This window comes from Pezoporus flaviventris, unplaced genomic scaffold, assembly GCF_033815535.1.
Source record: "Pezoporus flaviventris isolate CSIRO_AGI_PZ_B2104156 unplaced genomic scaffold, CSIRO_AGI_Pfla_v1 ptg000002l, whole genome shotgun sequence".
Lineage (NCBI taxonomy): Eukaryota > Metazoa > Chordata > Aves > Psittaciformes > Psittacidae > Pezoporus > Pezoporus flaviventris.
In genome coordinates this window covers 58,060,095-58,078,429 of record NW_026892550.1, presented here as the reverse complement: position 1 = coordinate 58,078,429, position 18,335 = coordinate 58,060,095, and the positions used below count along the sequence as shown (strand labels likewise).

Here is an 18,335-nt window from a genome sequence, read left to right as displayed (position 1 = left end):
TCAGGGTCTTGCTTATGATTTACAATCCCACTTCTGCACTAAATTTCCTTCGAGAAACTGCTCAAAAAACATTCCATGGAGCGGGAAACAGAATGGTCTCGTGCTTCCCAAGGGCTAAGTCCATCTGGTAGAAATCTTCAGGATATTTTTTGTTTACATCGATACTTCCCTGAGGGTCTACAGTTACATCGTACAAACTCACTTAGGAGAGCCCTGTGGTGTTCACAGACAACTACCCAAAACCCCAAAAAGCCCAAAAACCTTCATCCTACCAGGTGACCATAGAACTCCCTGCACAGTCAGCTGTCCCAGTACTCAGCAAACATATGGGACTTCTACTCACCAGCACTCAGACCGAGTACCAACGCTCTGCATGCACTGACTGTAGGTACATCACCCCCTGACCTCTCAGCGTATCATTTCCCCCCTTCTTCTTTTCAACAATCTTTACAGGCAAGACAAAAGTCACAGCAACAGAAGCAGTCGCTCTAACCATAAGGCCTGCTGCAGCCTCACTGATAAAACAGACACGGAATCATGGCGAGTGCTGCATTTTCACCATCCAGGTATCTCCCCCAGATGTACTGGCAAAAGGCACTCTTAAAATACACCTTCTAAAAGTGATAAAGTGTGCACAGCCATCAATGCTGCTCGTAGTCTCTGCCCTTTGGTGACCTGTCCTTCCATAGCTGAGCTTACCCTGCCAGCAACAGAGTCTCCTAACTCACCTTTACGGGCTCAGAAGGGATTTCTGATTTGAATAGTCTGGCTCTGGCATTCACCTTCAGATCTGAGATCTTTTCAAAGGGCTCTCTATGGTATTCCTCCAGGAGAGGTTTGAGATCTGGCGATTCCTCTCGCGCCTGATCTTGGACATCCATTGGTCTCACACAGGCAGTTGGTTTCTGCTGCATCGCGCTGGGCTTTGATGGCAAAGCTGTAGGAACCGTCCGAGAGGAAGGCCGAGTGTTGCTGCTCAGGTCAATGTCTGAGCCGTCCTGACTTTCCTCTTCCTCTGATCCTGTCACTAGGTCCTGAAACGATTTTCTTTGACTGTAGGTCAGCTCCTGGCTTTTGCTGCTCTTTTCTGACTTGGAACTGACGTGCAGGTCGGAACGCAGAGGTGACAGAGGTTCCAGTGGAGGAGGCAAAGGTGTCAGAAATGAAGAAAATGAGAAAATGGAGTAGTCCAGATCATGAGCACGACCTTCACCAGCCGCACGCCTGTCACTTCCCTTGCGATGAAGACCTTCGTGACTTTCCTTGTCACCACAACTGCGTTTGCGACTTTGGCTCTGACCGTTGGATGAGCTGCCGCTCTGCACGTGCAAACCTGAATGCGGTTTTGGCCTTGATTGTGCCTTTTCGCAGGGACTTGAGCGGTGAGCAGGAGGAGCACTTACAGCCGTAGTGGGTGGATGGTGGGCTGTGTCGTGGAATGAAGGTGATGATGTAGGGCTGGTATTTTCATCAAGGGAGTGTGGGAAATGAGGTGCTTCAGGTGAGACCGGAGGAAGGACTTCCTGAAGCCCTAAGAAATTCCATTGGGTTTTGGAGTTGATGAGCCCCATGACATCCTCATAATTGCCCAGCACGTTCCGAATTTGGTTTGACAAGTCATCTCCTTTATGAGTCTGCAACAGAAGAACAGAGGCAGAAATGGAAAAAGCACGGACCCTCAACTTCAGGAGACTCAGCTCTGTAAGAGAGATTCGTCAGGATCTTAATTGCATCACCGTGTATCACCACAAGCAAAGTTAGGCAAGCTCATCTTGATCCTGCAGTGCAGTCCCTCCAAAGCAAGTGGGACTGCTCTGCTCACTCTTAGTTCTTCTGAGCCAAACTTGTAGGTGTGCCTGCAGTCTTCAGGAACACTAACAGCAGACCCGTTTGTTTCTATCACAGCTGCACACAGACAGGCAGCCAAGCTGCTCTTGGGTGCTCTCCCTCAAATTCCCAAACTACAGGAAGTAGCCTCCAAATGAATCTGCCCAGCCCAAAGACCTTACTGCGCTTGCACCATCTTCAGAGCTTTAAACACATACTCTGATGAGCTTAAGTTAAGCAGATGGGAAGATGCTGGTTCTGCACGTGTCACACTCAACTCTGCTACACCATATGCAGAAGCCACAGCTCTGCTCTTACGCTCCAACCATCTTTCCTCCTCTCCCTCCACCACACCGCCCCCCCCCCCATTACCTTGTAGGGTGCTGCAAAGACGGGAGGCTTCTCAGGGAGCTTGTTTTTCTCCTGCTGAGCCTCCCCAATTCGTCTCTCTCTCTCTCTAGCATGCAGCAGGTTTCTGTCCTCATTGCATAAGCTTTAGGAAAGAGAGAAAGAAAGGATGGTTAACGCTTTACACCACTGTTACCAACGAGTACCTACTGTGCTTCTCAGACAACAGTGCATGTCCAGCATGAAAGTCATTTTGAACAGGATGCTTACAGTTGGCAAATCAGTTACGTCATGTCACCGCATGGTGCTATAATACATACAAGGTACAGCAAGCATCCTTCTCGGGGCTTTCTACTCTTGATACCATACATCAAGAAAGGTGGGAAGGGAAAAACTATCCGTCCATTGAATCGTCAAACACTGGTTCCAGACTCTTTTCAGTGGTGCTCAACGGCAGGATGAGGACCAATGGCCACAAACTAAAATTCAAGAAGCTTCACCCCAACGTGAGGAAGAACTTCTTTACATCAAGGGTGGCAGAGCACTGGAACAAGCTGCCCAGGAGAGTAGTGGTGGCCCCCTCTCTGGAGACATTCCAAACCTGCCTGGGCACCTTCCTGTGTCATCTGCTCTAGGTGGCCCCGCCTTGCCAGGGCGGGTGGGCTGTATGATCTCCAGAGGTCCCTTCCAACCCTCACGGTTCTGTGATTCTGTCTAACTCTTCACCTGAGGGTAAAAAAGAATCTACTATTTTGAAGGTGTTGCCACTTTCAGAGACTGAACTTTGCCAGCTTTATAAAGAGGCTTGAAAACTTAGTCTTTACTTTAAATTGGCAGTCAGAAAGCTGCTTGCTTACCTGCCAAACCATGCAGTTCCATTTAAAGCAATCGTGCAAATGTATTTAAAGTGGTGGTCTCAGAAATCTGGAAAGCACCAGGTCAAATCCCCCTGTTCCTCCTCAACCGCATACGCATACACTCAATTCCGCCAGCCCCACATCAAAACAGCAATAAAGCTGCGTCACATGCGCAGCAGAATAACTTCACGGAAAGCCAGATACTTTAAACTACACCATCTCTGTGAAATACTCCTGCAAAATCTGGGACTATTAATGGACATTTGTCAAGCAGCAGCACGGAGGCACAGTATGTGGATGCAGGCATTGGCCTCCTCTCCTGCTTCTACTCTACTCACAGGCACACTATGTGGATGCATTATTTTTCTCTCTTCCCTCCTCTTTCTACCCTACCGCACAGTCTACTGCATACATGCAATTCCTATATTCTTCTTAGTACACTCAACTTCTCGAGCGTCCCAGTTTGGAAGGGAAGAGCCTTGCCTTCCCCACCACTGACATTTTCTCAAAGACCACACCGATGATCCCCAACTGAAGGTCAAGCTAGAGGCCTGGCTTTCCTGAAACAGTTAATCAAGAGGTCCAATTACTGCAGAAGTGGCTTCCTGACACAATGTGAGCTATGGAAAACTGCTGTCTGATGGCAAGCTTCCTGCTAGGCCCTGCTCCCATGTGCCCTCCTGCCACCCAAGAAAACGGCTGTGTGACCTCCAAGACATCAAGCGTGTCCCTAGCCTTGGAGCCAAGCCAAGCTTCACAGCCAGCCAGTGGCGCTAACACTTATGCTGTAGCCCCTCTTAGCACGCAGCCTATTAAAGCAACGGGCTGATACAGCAGGCCAGTAAATCATGCCAGTAAGTCATCATACAAAGGAAAGGGAAAGGATGCCGCAAACTTAAGCCTTTGCCACTTGAAGTGCTCCCAGTCTCCCCACATGCAGAGAGAGCAGGTAGTCAGAGCTAGAGAAGAGTTCAGCTGTTAACGAAGCAGTCAACCTTCCCGTCCTGCTTCCCCAAAGCTCAGGGCTCTGTCATCTTGCAGTCTGCAACGTAAAGCCACCTCTTGGCTTCAAGCCTGTCGAAAAGCACCACTGTGAAAACACACTGCGGAGCGCCAAACTTCTGCGCAGGATATACCACCAGTTTTAATTCCTTGTACTCATCCCTCGCCTGGAGCACAGGGGAGCGGGGGGGGCTAAAGAGCAACGAGAGGAGTTTCTCCCCTTGGCATTTCTGACCCGCTCGTTAAAGCATCCTAAAAGCTAACAAGGCATTTAACGGGTACCTTAAACGGCACTGCGTCATCAAACACCGTGACTTCAGAAAAGCTGCCTCCCCCATGCCGAGGGTGAAGTTGACTTTAGACAGGATGCCCCCCGCCCCCCAGCAGGCAGAACACAGTCACCCGAAAAGGATTTAACCGCCACTGCTGCATTCGCTTGAATTCTACTGCCTGACAGCAACGACATCGGACCCTTCGTTTCCGTACTCTTCTCTACAACCATTTCCCACCTATCCAGCAGACCTGCACACAGGCAGACGCAACCTCCCATTTACACTGCCAGTTCTCCAACCCAATAGAACAGAAACCATTTACCACCCCTTCAAACAGCGCTGCGGGCAACCACAGAAACCTGTTTAGGCTGGGCTGGCTACAAGAGAAAACCACCAAAAGAGATACGGACAAGCCCCCAGGGGAGGAGAAAATCAGTTTCCCAGTGATGTTAACTTGCTGGGGAGGGGTTTGACAGCGAGAATTAGGACTCTGGGTTTCCAGCTAAAAGCAGCTTTATGCTGAGCTGAGGCAGCGGCGCCTCAGTGAGCGAAACGCATCAACGGAATCCAGCCAGGACGCCTCTCCACACACACCGCACCAACAGCAAACTCTGCCCGGCAAGGAGCGAAGGCATCATTACCACACCAACAGCGACACAAGCTCTTTAACGCCCTACCTCGACTGGGCAGCCGTCGCCAAGTTTAACGCCCCAAGTGTCTTCTCTCCATGAGTTCTCTCCCCAGCTACCCAGGCTCTACCCGGCTGCCAACGCCTCCTCGTCCATGTGGCGGTGCCGCGTCGCCCTCCTCCGGACGCCCGTCAGCGTGCGGCTCCAAGCGGCCACCGCACCGCAGCCCTCGCTCCCCGCAGCCCGGCGCCCCGAGCCCGGCCTGCCTCACACTCATCTTGACAGACATCCGGGCAGCCGCGCCCTCCTCCGGCGCCAGTCATGCCCGGCCGGCGACGAGGAGGACGATGCGGGCCTCGGCACTTTCAGCTGGGAGGGGGGAACTCACGGGGGGGACCGGACCTGACCACACGGCCCTCTGTGAAAAAACAAGATCTGGCTCGCAGCGTGCCAACATCAACCGCGGCCCGCTGCTCTTTTAGTCCTCTGTCGCTTTATGGGGAGCGGGTCTGGCAGCAGCTCACTGCCCCCACGAGTACCCGCACTGTGGTGCGCCCACCACCCTTTTTAGCAGCGCTGTCATGGTACGACCCAACCTCCTAAATTGGGCAGGCGGTTCTGTCAGTCAGCGCAGCAGAGCGGCGCGATTGGACAGGAGCGGGCGGGTGGGCGGGCTCTGCCGCCGCCGCCGCGCACGAGTCTCTTCAACCTGGCCGCTTGCAGCCGGCGCTCTGTGGACAGCGGGCGTAGCGCTGCGAGCGGCGGCTCCCTGCCCGCTGCCGCATCCCTCCCAGCGGCTTGCGCGTGTGCGTATGGGTGTGCAACGTTTGCTTGCTTTTGTAGAGGAAAAGAGGCTCGCGTGGCTTTTAGCGTTTTCAAAAGCAAGTACAGGACGCACGTGGCTACGCAGGTGTAGCGAATGGAAAGCCGAGGCGGCTGCTGCTGCTGCTGCTAAACTTGCAAGTACCCATGCTTGAAATTGCAGGCTAAGAAACTTGGGGAAAATAAAGCCTCTCACCCAAATTCTGCTGGGCTCTAGGCCTGCTGGCGGTTTGTAGACTCCCTCGAAAGCAGCTCTGCTGGCCTTTGCTCTGCGTGCACAATGATAAAACCAAACTGCGCCTGCAACTCCTTTCCTCCAGTAATTAACCAAACATTTACCCAACTTCTTTCAGAACAGCTGAGATTTAAACCAACACTGAAACAAGGTTACACTCCTCATTTTCTGGTTCAGGGCACAACTCCCATCAAAGCACTGGGCAGATAACCAGGGAACAGTTTATACCCCATTTATAGCAAATAGTAAATTACAATTTTAGAGGCCATTTACAGAAAGCTTCTACATAAAGCTACATAATTTTAAGTGCATAGTTTAAAAATGTAAAAACAACCAGAAAACGGTTGGGTTCTTCCCATTCCACATCTTTGTCCCGAAAGGAAAGATCCCTCAGGGGAGGACTCCTCATGCTCTTCCCCTGCTCCAGCGTGGGCTCCCTCCCAGGGCACACAGTCCAATGTGAATCCTCCCCAGAGGTGGCAGTTCTTCAGGAATGGCTCCAGCATCAGCCCCTTCCATGGGGTGCAGTCCTTCAGGAACACTCTGCTTCAGCGTGGGGCCCCCATAGGGTCACAAGTCCTGCCAGCAAACTCGAAGGTTACGGAAGGGGCCAGGATTTTCTTTTTCCCCTTCTTACATACATTATCCCAGAGGCGCTACCGCTGTTGCTGATGGGCTTGGCCTTGGCGGGTCTGTCTTGGAGCCAGCTGGCATTGACTACACTGCACACGGGGGAAGCTCCTGGCAGCTTCTCACCGAAGCCACCCCTGCAGGCACCACCCCAATACAACTCAGCAAAGCTTTTGCCTGTGCAGGCTACACAGACCCCCTGCTTAGGGAATTTCAAGGGGTGTGACTTGTCATATGGCTTGCAGCATATGTCATACGGCTTGCAGCATATGTCAGTCATATGGCTTGCAGCAGGTTCCAATGCTAGATGTGGACATAACGTACACTATCCAATATCACAGCATGGAAGAAATGCGCTGCACCGCAGCGAGCCAACTGTATCTACACCCCCCCCCCAGATGTAGGCAGCAGTCTTGCATTTGCTCTGCGGTATGAGGTTTAAACACGCATTTTCTTAACGGGTCAATGCTTTAATGTTTTCCTGCATAATCAGTCTTGTAGTCATGGAAGAAGCCATTGAAAAGAAGGCTTTTCACTATGATACTGAATGCAGTTACATTTCTTATTTCTCCATGCCATAATTCAACTTCTGTATTTCAGTGCTTGTCTCACTAATGCCTATGAAACCCTGCGAGACAGTTAAAAAACCTAACCCTGCTTCACGCTGCCTACCATCCATTTCTTCAAAGCACAGAGCACAGACTTCTGCTGAGGCTCTGAAGAGACTGCAAACCTGCAAATAATCAAGAGGATGACCCAATAGAACTGTGGCACAGAGGTACCTGCTGGCCTTTTTTTGAACATATTCCTTAAACAGATACACTGTGATGAAAAGGGCACTTAAGAAATGTTAGAATCACTGACACCCAGGCACTGACCAAGACATGACCATGAACCACTGGTAGTCTTCAGGACAAACCTATCCTGGCAGTGAATACCTGCTTACAAGAGAAGGGGAGTCAGTGTTCGTAACAAGCTCTTTGGGTCTTGCTCCTCGAGCCTCTACCCCAGTGCTGTCATTGCCCCAACAACAAAATGAACGCCATTTTCATTGCAAGACTTGATGAAAAACGCTAAGTTCCTGGGGAACATTTCAAGTCTGATAAATGAGCGTTTCCCTGAAGAAAGCTTCCTGCCAGAACATACCCTGTAACCTGTAGACCCCCCCCCACCTTGCTTCTCTTTTCAACATTAGCACACTGCAGCTTTTCCCACCTGTGTTTTTATTCACTGATCAGGGATAGAAGTGTCCCCTTTTTCAGGTCCTTGTCTCTGACAGATGTGTTGCAAGTGAAGGAAACTGACCCCATTAGGTACAATGCAAACAAAACAAATCGATAACATAAGCTTCTTGTACTCTGCAGCTTATCCTTAACTCAAAAGGGCACTTCTGAGGTGAAGAGGATTACCAGAGTAATACTTCTGAAAAACCTAACAGGACAAGCTTCCTACTGGTGATCCTAATTCCAAATGTATTTAAGCTGTTTATGAGCATGTGAATTTTAGAAGATCCATTCTTACCTACTTATGCACTGAATAAAAGTGGGGGTCTCCAGAGAAAGCCTCTCATTTAAATAAACACTGCATAGAAATTCAAATCCAAGAGAACAAGCAAAGGTGTGCAGGCAAACTGGATGCCGTTGTTTCTCAATTCTGAATTCCTGAAAATGCCGCGCTACTGACCTCAGGCATCAGCGATGAAGCACAGGTGGTGGGAACATTAGATGTATTTTATGTACACAGCACCATCTTACCTGGCCATATACTTACAATTTTACATGGGAGAAAGAAAAAAAACAAAACAAAAAACACGACTCAGAGGTTTAAAGCCTAAAGTGACAATGTTTCCATACAAAGTGCAGGTGCTGATACATTGCCCAACCCAGTACTTCCAGACGGAAGTGTGGCATCTCTTTGCTCTCCATTTAACAGTGTCTGCCCTGAGTGTTGGTTCAGTCCTACTCACCTCACACACCCATGGATTTTCAAATCTCTTCCCTTGTTCCTCTGTTCAACTGAGTCCTCCTGAAGCACCTGAGAGTTTTCCACATGTCCCCAGAGCTTGGGGAAGTCAGTAATTTTCACCTGCTGTGAAATTTCCTTGCTCCTGGGTCTCTTCTGTTACAATGCTACTTAGGGGGCTGGCTGGGTGGGCACGCATGGGGGTAATATTACGAAATAAATCTTTGCACATTGTGTTTTCAAGAAGCATTAAATAAAACAAACACCAACAGAAAGAAAAACTTAACAGTAGCAATCAGTACCTAGCGTTGGTTGCAAGATTCCAACAAAACCGAATCAGGGACTGTTCAAAGGGGAATACAGCATCCCTTACCTCAAGAAAAAATGCAGTGTGACATTACACTAATAAAGATATGATAACCCATTAAGTTTCTGGCACAAATCCCAGAAGCTTAAGTATTGTGAAACAATCAAGCAGAGTACCAATGAAGAAGGAATAGATACCAAGCGATATTAAAATCATTAAATGCATGGCTAGTAAGCTTTCCTAAAATCCCTTTGCTGTAAAGTAGAACATCTTGCGTCTTTCTCCACCAGTAGTCCAGGAATAGCCATGCAGCCTGTGCTACTGTAAAGCACAGGTTATAAACCATAAACCACACAATTTTAAGGGCTCCATGTACCTGGAGAAATAGATTCACCTGATCCCCGAACTTCTGCTTCCAAATACACTTGGAAGGCAAGAAAAATTCAGAAACCCATACGTGGAAGCATACACAAAAACCAGCTTAACAAGGTGAATGAAGATGTGTGCTGTAAGCAGTGGCAAGTCTGAAGAAGGCTGAGGCAGCAAAATTCTCTGCTGACCCTGAATCAGCAAAGCACTTTTACATAGCCTTGCTTTATAGCACCTTCTTAAACTTGGCACTTTCCAGAGCCAAAGCTGACTGCCAGCAGCACATCCTTGCTGGGCAAATCATGAAAAGCAGTTAGATTTCACCACACAGCATAGCTACGGTGAGGCTAGAGCAGCAGCAGGCCAAAGGGAAGAAACTGAGTAAAATACCTGAGAGAATCAAAAAAAAAAACCCAACGACTTTAACAACAACAGAAGACTAAGTTGGATGCAGCCTGTTACGAAAGAAACTGCTTTACAGATGTTAGGAATCGAACACTTCTGAGAAAAGAAATTGAAACAACCCTTTCTCCTTCAATATTTAAATTGATGAAAATAGATTTCAAAGAGAAATCACCTTCTCCCAGGAACCAGACCGCAGCAGAGGCTGCGCCCTACAAGCTTTTGACAGCCATCAGGAGCAATTTGCATCATCTTCCTTGGCATTATCCACTTATCGTTCCGAATGCCATAAAATATTCCATAACCATATGAACCAGCACTGCTTTTCTCAATCCAAATGCGTGCAGAAATCCAAATGAGTGCAGAAATCCTTACTTTAAAGGCTGGCTTGCTTCACACAGATCACTGGGATGGCAACATTGCCCCCTGCTACGCTGAGGCTGTGAAAAGGACAGGATGCGAAGCAGTGGGGCTGGTGCAGGAAGTATCAAGGCAAGGTATGTTGTAAACAAACACCTCACCTCCCTGCGATGAGTAGTTTCCATGGGACAAGGGACTGCTCTCATCCGTGAGAATCACAGAATCATTTAGGTTGGAAAAGGACATGAAGATCATGCAGCCCATCCATTAGCTAGCACTACCATGTCCACCACTGAAAGGTGTCCCTAAGCGCTACATCTACACGAGGGTCACGTTGATATCCAGTGTTAATCACTGTCCGTTTTGCAGCAGATTCTGGTTTACCAAAGAGCTGATGCCTTTCGTAAAGACAGAATGTTAGATATGAGACTCCTCCTCTCCCACTCAGTCATTATGATGCTTGCATTGATGGGGGGACTATTGTTTTCAAACCTCTCAGAATTTGTCACAGCACCTGGGAAGCCACGAATACATCAAATTATCCATACCTGTCGCTGCTGCTCTTGTCCATTATGACGCCTTCAGGTGAGTCACGTCAATACTAATGGAGTATCTTCAACTGGAAGACGAAAAAAAGATATCAAGATGTCACTCAAGCTGTGCTTCAAGGGTCACAAAGGCCAACCCAGGAACGTCCTTCCTCAGAGTCAGCAGAGAGAAAAAAGAGAAAGTCAAACGAGCAAACGTGAAAAATCTTGGGTCTCCAGAGCAGCGACTCATTACAGTACAGTGATGGCCAGAATGCCTGTTACAGCAAACAAAACATAAACCCCAACTGTTAATTTCCTTTGTCTGTGTGTTTCGGTGCACACAGTCTCCAAAGTTATTTTTCACTGCAAAATTTAAGACTCACCCCTCTGCACTCTCCTGCAGGTATTTCAGAGCTGTGTGAATCCCTCAATTCTCCCCAGCAGCCTAAATCGTCTTTCAGTTACGTTCAGGACGATGGTGTGAAATACTACACAACAGGAAGGTTAGATGTAACCTAAAGAACAGATTTCTTCCGCAAGACAACAAATCCTTTGAATTTCTGAGGTTCACTAGTTTGACAGATTTCTGCACAATCCTCAATATTGGCAGGCTGAGGCACAATCTCTGCATCAAACACACCTACAGTTCAAGACACCGACTTCTGGAAAAGCTCGTAAATGCTGGGAATGCTCCCGTAAACACCTCTGCTGGTTTCAGAGAGACCTGTTAGAGCCACAAACAAGCCACAAGCACTCATCACTATATTGTAACGAGTGTTTGCAGAGATTGGCCTTAGATGTTTAGGAACAACAAAATATGTTCAGTATTCACCTGCCTGGAACAGCAAGGCAGCAGGAGCCCCCACGTGACGCTGGCTCTCACGGCAGGTTTCCCAAAGGACTAGCAGCTACCGAAGCCAGCATCTGTGCCAATCTCTGCTGAGCCCTTCATCATTCAACCCAGCGAGCTACATGGCAGCTGTTCTGAATACCTGCCTAAAGCAAGGGGTCTGGGTCAAGATCTCCAGGGAGCTATGCACAGAGCCTGAGCTGTCCCACTGGCATCCCAGGAATTCCAGGATGAATGGGAGAACCAAGATACCCATTTTCCCCTTCCCCCAGCAGTGATGCTGCATTTCAGGGCAGCTCTTAAAGAGAACTACAGGCTTGGCCAAGAGTATGACAAGCCAGGCTATAGGCTCCACTACAGTTAGTTCAACTTCAAATATGCCATCAGGGCACTCCCTTCAGACAGCCAGATAGCCCTGTGATGAATGGAAACAGCTGTGAAAAGGGGAAGGAGTGGAGAGAAAAAAACCAAGCATTAAAAATACAGCTACAGATTAAAAGGTAACTCCAAATACAAATTCAAAGCAGCAGAGTTGAGGAAGCAAGGAGAAAACAAGGGGAAGGACGTTGCATCAATTACCGCAAGAGAGCGACCCCCTCCCATCCCTGTAACAGCAGAAGAAAAGAAACAAGCCTGGAAACACAAAGACATGGAGAGCAAGCCTAGATTAAAGCGCAGGAACACCTCAGTAGAAGCAACAAATCTCCAACAGGAAGAAATGCGACTGAAAACATTCCTGTTTCAGTTTGTGACATTCATTTGCAGCATCTCACACTCCTGAGTGAGCAAAATGATTTACGGCTGGGGAAGAGGCCACACTAGCATGATGTGAAACCTTGTGAACCCACTTAGAGCAAGTGACAGTCAACAGGAGCACAGATGCTTTGATGACTAGATGAAGGAGCTGATCTCTGGGTCATGGTTTTAATCCCACCTCAACCTGCAGCTAGCGAGACTAAGTAGTAGATGTGCACACTAAGTTTACAGATCTGAAAGCAAACCAACCCTTAATATTTGTTCCCTCCTCAGAACCATGAAAAATGTCACTTTTGCTGGTAAATAAACAGCCTTAAAAGAACAAGAGGTCCACTTGAATTTAAAAATAAACAAAGGCAGGAGAAGCAGGAAGCACATACTGAAAGAATTCCAACTTCTTTTTAACTCCTGTTTCTTTAATTCTACATTCCTGGTCTCCAAACGTTCAGCCACTGCACGGATGTCACAGGGTAGTAACATATGCAGAGAGATGCATGCCCATGTTTGACTAAACAGGCTGCTGGGGAAGCCTGCTCTGTCACCAACTTATCCTTGACAGGGCTATGAAGCATGTGAGCGGCCAGCAGTAAAATCTACATTTCCCTGAACAATCCAGGGTTTGCAGGTGCCTTTGACAGGGCCAGCTTTTCAACCGTACTGATGCAGCATCCATTTGAGGGTGCACGGGCATTACTACTGTAACCTATTTCAACAAGGTACAAACGCCTTTGCTTTTACTTTCTGCAAACAAGCTGTGTATGTAAACCCAAGCTTTCCTCCCCGACGGCTTCTGGCCTAGCTGGTTAATTCAGTCAGGAGCTCCCGTCTTGCTCTAAAGCAACTGTTCCGTTATTAACTTACACAACGGGAGGTGGCAGAGCTCACGTCGCCGCGCGACGACCGCGACGGGCTGCGGGGAGCACCAACGGCTGCTGGCCCCGGCCCGCCCTTCCCCGCGGGTTGTCCCCGGCAGCTGCAGGCAGGCGCCGGGAAGCTGCTCCCGTCCGCCTTAACGTGCACCTCCGTGACGCCGCTGCTGGCCGCGCTTCGGCGCTCCGGCCTGATGCGGATAAGCCGCCCCGCACCGCCGCAGGGGGAGCGAATAACGTGAGCTAACAATGGGAGCTCCGTCGCGCCGCGGCGTGCCCGGGGGTTCCAGAACGTGCTAAGGGGCAGTAGTGCAGAACTGAGCCTGCGAGCGCTTCGAAGCCATTTTTAAATTCCTTGGGAACTGGATGAGAAAAGCAAACCACAGAAACAACAAAAACAAACCAAACCCCAAACTACCCCCCCCCCCAAAAAAAAAAATAAAAACCAACCAAAACCAAACCACACCCCCCCAAAAAAACAACAAAAACCAACCAAAACCAAACCACACCCCCCCCCGCAAAAAAACAAAAAACAACAAAAACCAACCAAAACCAAACCACACCCCCCAAAAAAAACCAAAAAACAACAAGAAACAACCAAAACCAAAACACACCCCCCCAAAAAAAACAAAAAACAACAAGAAACAACCAAAACCAAACCACCCACCCCCCCAAAAAAACCAAAAACCAACAAAAAACAACCAAAACCAAACCACACCCCCCCCAAAAAAACCAAAAAACCAACAAAAAACAACCAAAACCAAACCACCCACCCCCAAAAAAAACCAAAAAACCAACAAAAAACAACCAAAACCAAACCACACCCCCCCCAAAAAAAACAAAAAAACAACAAAAACCAACCAAAACCAAACCACACCCCCCCAAAAAAAACCAAAAAACAACAAAAAACAACCAAAACCAAACCACACCCCCCCAAAAAAAACAAAAAACCAACAAAAAAAACAAAACCAAACCACACCCCCCCCCAAAAAAAAACCAAAAACCAAAAACCAACCAAAACCAAAGCAAAGCAAACAAAACCCCACAACAGAACCCCACAAAAATAGAAGGGGAGGGTTGTGAGGCCTCACTTGCAGCACCGTGCACGGTTCCCATGTCCTCAGCGGAAGAAGGACATGGAGTTGTTGGAGCAAGTGCAGAGGAGGTCACAACAGACCAAGATAGGCTGAGAGAGTTGGGGCTGTTCAGCCTGTAGAAGAGAAGGCTGTGTGGAGACCTCATAGCAGCCCTTGCAGCTCCTGCAGGCTTTGCTGAGTAACCCCCTTAGCTTGTGAGTGCAGTATTAAATCATCTCAGTCAAATACACTCTGTTAATCTAAAACACAATAAATGAACGCATCTCTGATGCGGTGCGAGTTACCAGTTCCACAAATTGCTCATGCGCTGAACAAGAGGATTTGCTCAACCCTACGCTGGAAACTACTCGCCAGGTGATTGCTTGGTGAGAGCTGATCCCTGCAACTCAATTTCTGAGATTCCCTGCCACTTCCACAGTCTTCTGTGATGTTTGGTTGAAGATTTTCTGTGGAAAGGGCGAATCCTGTGTCAGGTTCCTGTTGAAGAAAGCTTTCCGTCACGATAGCCTGATCCCCTACAGCGCTGGTGGGTGATCGACTGGTCTCCAGGGGCAGGCTCTGCACACATAAATAGTGGAATGCTGTTATTTCACAAAAAGGATACCGTATCAAAAGGCACAGAAATTAACAAGAATTCTAGATCTTTCTCCCCATCAGCCGTGCACAAACCAAAACAAGCTTCCAGCCTGTTCCATGGGAGGTTAGCGTAACACGCCTTGTGCAATGCGTTCAGCTGCCTCATTTTCAATCTTCCCACACACAGCTCCACATTCTTCTGCGTTTTCCTCAAAGAGCCGCAGGCACGAGATCCTGAACCAAAACATACTGCCTGAATGATTTCATTTTGGTGCAGCTGAACCTGTGGAGCTTATGGATCTTCAGTATACCACTTCCTACAGGAGACTTGAGATCCATCAAACAGCACTGAACTCGGAATCAAAACTGCACCGTCGTTTCCAACTTGAAAGCCCAAGTAACCGTTTTGCTGCCTGTACTGACTGGGGACACAATACTGCCCAGCCTCTTTCCACCTAACCCAGGTTCCCAGCCTGAACTTGTGCGCTTAAGAGCTTGCAGAGACACAGATTATGGCAAGAATCGGCGTGCCCTTCTGCAAATCTGACTTTGCAGACCGTTACCCTGCGCTTGCAGAGTACACGTATCAAGCCAAACGTGTACGTCAGCGCTCTCCTCTAGGAAAAGTTCTGGGCTTCTCCACCTTTCTTCCTTTAATACTGGCATGTGACCGTCAAGTCTACCTTAAATGCTGCTTGTGACATGCGTTATAACAACACGTGGCAGGACCTACTTACAAGCAGCTGCCTTATGAGGAGGAGCTGAAACAGACTCAGTGAGTCTGCCCGACACTCTTCTGTTCCTCACCTGCTTGGCTGTTTTGGCCTTCCTTTCGAGTTAAAACAGGACTCACACCTCACCCACCAGGACTGCAGCTGAGAATCCCCTTAGCTCCAGTGTGATCTTCAGATACAGTGGAGGTGGTGGTGGGGAAGAGGAGATGGGGAAATATAATTCTGGTTCATACAATTCTAGTACATATCTAATTCTGGAGTATTCATTTCTCATTGGAGCTTTCTGTAAAACCTCACACAACTAAAGCCAATTTTCAACAGCGGCTTTGGGCTGCTAGAAACCAAATGCTGTGCCTAGAGGAGATACTGCCCAGCCTCTTTCCACCTACCCCAGGTTCCCAGCCTGAACTTCTGCAGTCACTGGCAAGAAAATCCAAGGTTTAATGAGTGTGGAATTTTCTGCTTCCTCACCTTTAAGCGTGCAGTTTTGGTTTCAAGCACACCAGCTCCTGAGTCCCCACCTTATTATATGGGATGCTGAATTATGTAAAAAATAAATCAATCCATGTTTATTTCTTGGCAAATTTCCTTTTAATCAAGCTTGCCGTTTCCCAGTTATCACCGCTCATTGCCCACTTACGCTGCACTCTCCTCTTCGGGCAGTCCTAAGGATCCACTGAAGAAAAACTGCTGCCACATACACAGCAACACTGCTGCAGATACCTAGAAAGGACAACATGCTCTAGAACTCACAAATTAGAAAATGAGTTTCTTAATTGGTGACTGAGCTAAAGAGACAAATATTCAGGTATCACCTCAAAGTTATGCTGCCACAGGGTGAAGGCACGACCCTACTGGACAGGAAAGCTATCTCACTAAGTATCAAAGGATCTCTAACAGAACAAAGATGACAAGGGCTTTGAAACAGCCTAGTGATGATACCTTCTTTGCTCCTCTGACCACTTCTTTGGTAAAGACCTGCTCCGCCTGATACACGGTAACTCTGGACCTCGTAACAAAGAAAACCTCTTCCCAACAAGAAGAGGTGGGAAAGAGAGAGCAGAAACATACTCATGGCCCCTAATAGAGTAGATTTCAGGTGGCAAGAAAGAGCAAATGGAAAGGCACTCTCACATGCAGCTTGCAACTCAAATACTCCAGCTGCTGTTTTCACTCACACCCTTATGGGCACATTACAACCCATGTATTTTCAAATCTTACCTTGCAACAGACGGAGAAGGTGCTTTTGTGGGAAATCTCTGCAGCAAGAAAAGAACTCTTGTTAGATTTGGGCTGCTCAGCTGCCATCAGTAACTAGCGCAGCCATGCATCTGGCAGCTCAGTTACGCGTGCCCTACCTTGAAGTGGTCGTTCAGAATGCTGGAATACTTTGCTGCAGTCTCTTTTTTGCCACGGAACAGGGCCATGTTCAGAAGGGACAGGCAGCGCATGCTGTCAACAGAAACACACCCAAGCTTGGTCAATATTCACGCTTGCTGCTGCCTGCTCAGCAGTCAGCAGCCTTGCGGGACGCAGGCAGGCATGCCTCAGCTCTGCTGCAAAGTCCAGAAAGCTCGGGATTTCTCCTCCTTCTGCCTATCTTTAAAAAAGTCACTGTGAAATAATCACAAGGGGAAAGAAACCAAACGAGGGCGGGGTCTGGTCTTTCATATAAACAGGTGCCCAGCCTCTTACAGGTGCCACAGGCTGAGTAAGCCCCCCTGCAGCCACGTGCCTCAGCTACGTTCAAGCTACAGCTTCAGTGAGGTGGCTCCAACATGAGCAGCCAAATTGCATTCTTTCACCTTAGGTGAAAGCCCTTAGGTGCTCTCGAGTTACCAGAATATCAGATTTTAGAGCCTGTGCCTTCCACGTGTGGTCCCTTGTGATATGTTGGCTCACACTAGAGGTGTTCCAGTTCAGTCTGGATTTTCAAGTGTGAGGATTTCTTCCTTGCAGAACCCTGATTCCCATTTCACTCATTCCTTTTCCCCTGAAAGTAATGAGTCGTTCACTCGATCAAGTCTAAAAAGTACGAAGGCACAGAAAAAGAGTTACGCACCATAACACGGTAAAGATTTCTTCATGTGAAGGTGCTGAGGGGCTCATACAGTATTTTAGCGTCATGATGAATCTAAGGAAACAAAAGAAGGAGAACCTTGTCAGCCGTCAGTGATCTGATGGCCCGCTCTTTATAGGAGAAAACAGTGCATGCCATTATCTCAAAGGCTGGTCCAAAAGTCAGGGAACCTGCCCTGAGGAGGGGCAGGACTGAAAACATCCGTAAAACGGAGGCTTCTTCCTTAGTAATATTCCCCCCCATAGTCCCGTTCCCGGCTGCTCACCTTTTCCAGGTGATCGCATGTCCAGACCTCTTCAGTGCTACCCCAGCAGCCTCCTCACCTCTGCCAGGTGACAGGTCCGTGTCTGGATCACTTCGGTGCTCCCCCACCGGACTCCTCTGAGTTCAGCAGAGCTATGCCACCGGCCGCCGACTCCGAAAGATTAGCCCGAGTTCCTCCTGTTTGGGCACCGTTTGTGGCGTATCAAAGACGGACTCCAGCTCTGGTGAAATCTGAAGACCTTTATTTCGCCTCTCGCATCCCTTTTAGAGTTTCCTAAGTGCTAAGCAGTAACTTTCACACTTTTACTCCCTTATCATCCCCATTTAGCAAAACTGCTAGGGGTTACAAATATTCACACTCTTTGGTCTGTCTTTGAGATGCACATCCTGCTTTATCTTGCAAACTGCCTGCTTTGTTTTGCTAACCAATGTTTACCCTTCATTGTTCTCTTTACAGTTCCCAAGGCTTAGGCCTCATCAGGGCAACAGCACCTGGTATTTTCTTTACCATTCCCAAAGGCTTAAGCCGGACCAGGATGATAACGCCTGGATCCATT

At 48.3% G+C, this 18,335-nt stretch overlaps 1 protein-coding gene across 1 annotated transcript in view; it reads right to left on the bottom strand.

Annotated features, from left to right (window-relative positions):
• LOC133274623 (AF4/FMR2 family member 1-like) overlaps nt 1-2,468 on the bottom strand; it is a 29,057-nt gene extending 26,589 nt beyond the window's left edge. The window contains exons 1-3 of the mRNA XM_061464103.1: nt 2,464-2,468; nt 2,200-2,320; nt 729-1,634 (exon numbers count right to left, since the gene is read on the bottom strand). Coding sequence (XP_061320087.1) covers nt 729-1,634; nt 2,200-2,320; nt 2,464-2,468 — 1,032 coding nt within the window. The remainder of the gene's footprint in view (nt 1-728; nt 1,635-2,199; nt 2,321-2,463) is intronic.
• Between the last annotated feature and the right edge of the window lie 15,867 nt (nt 2,469-18,335).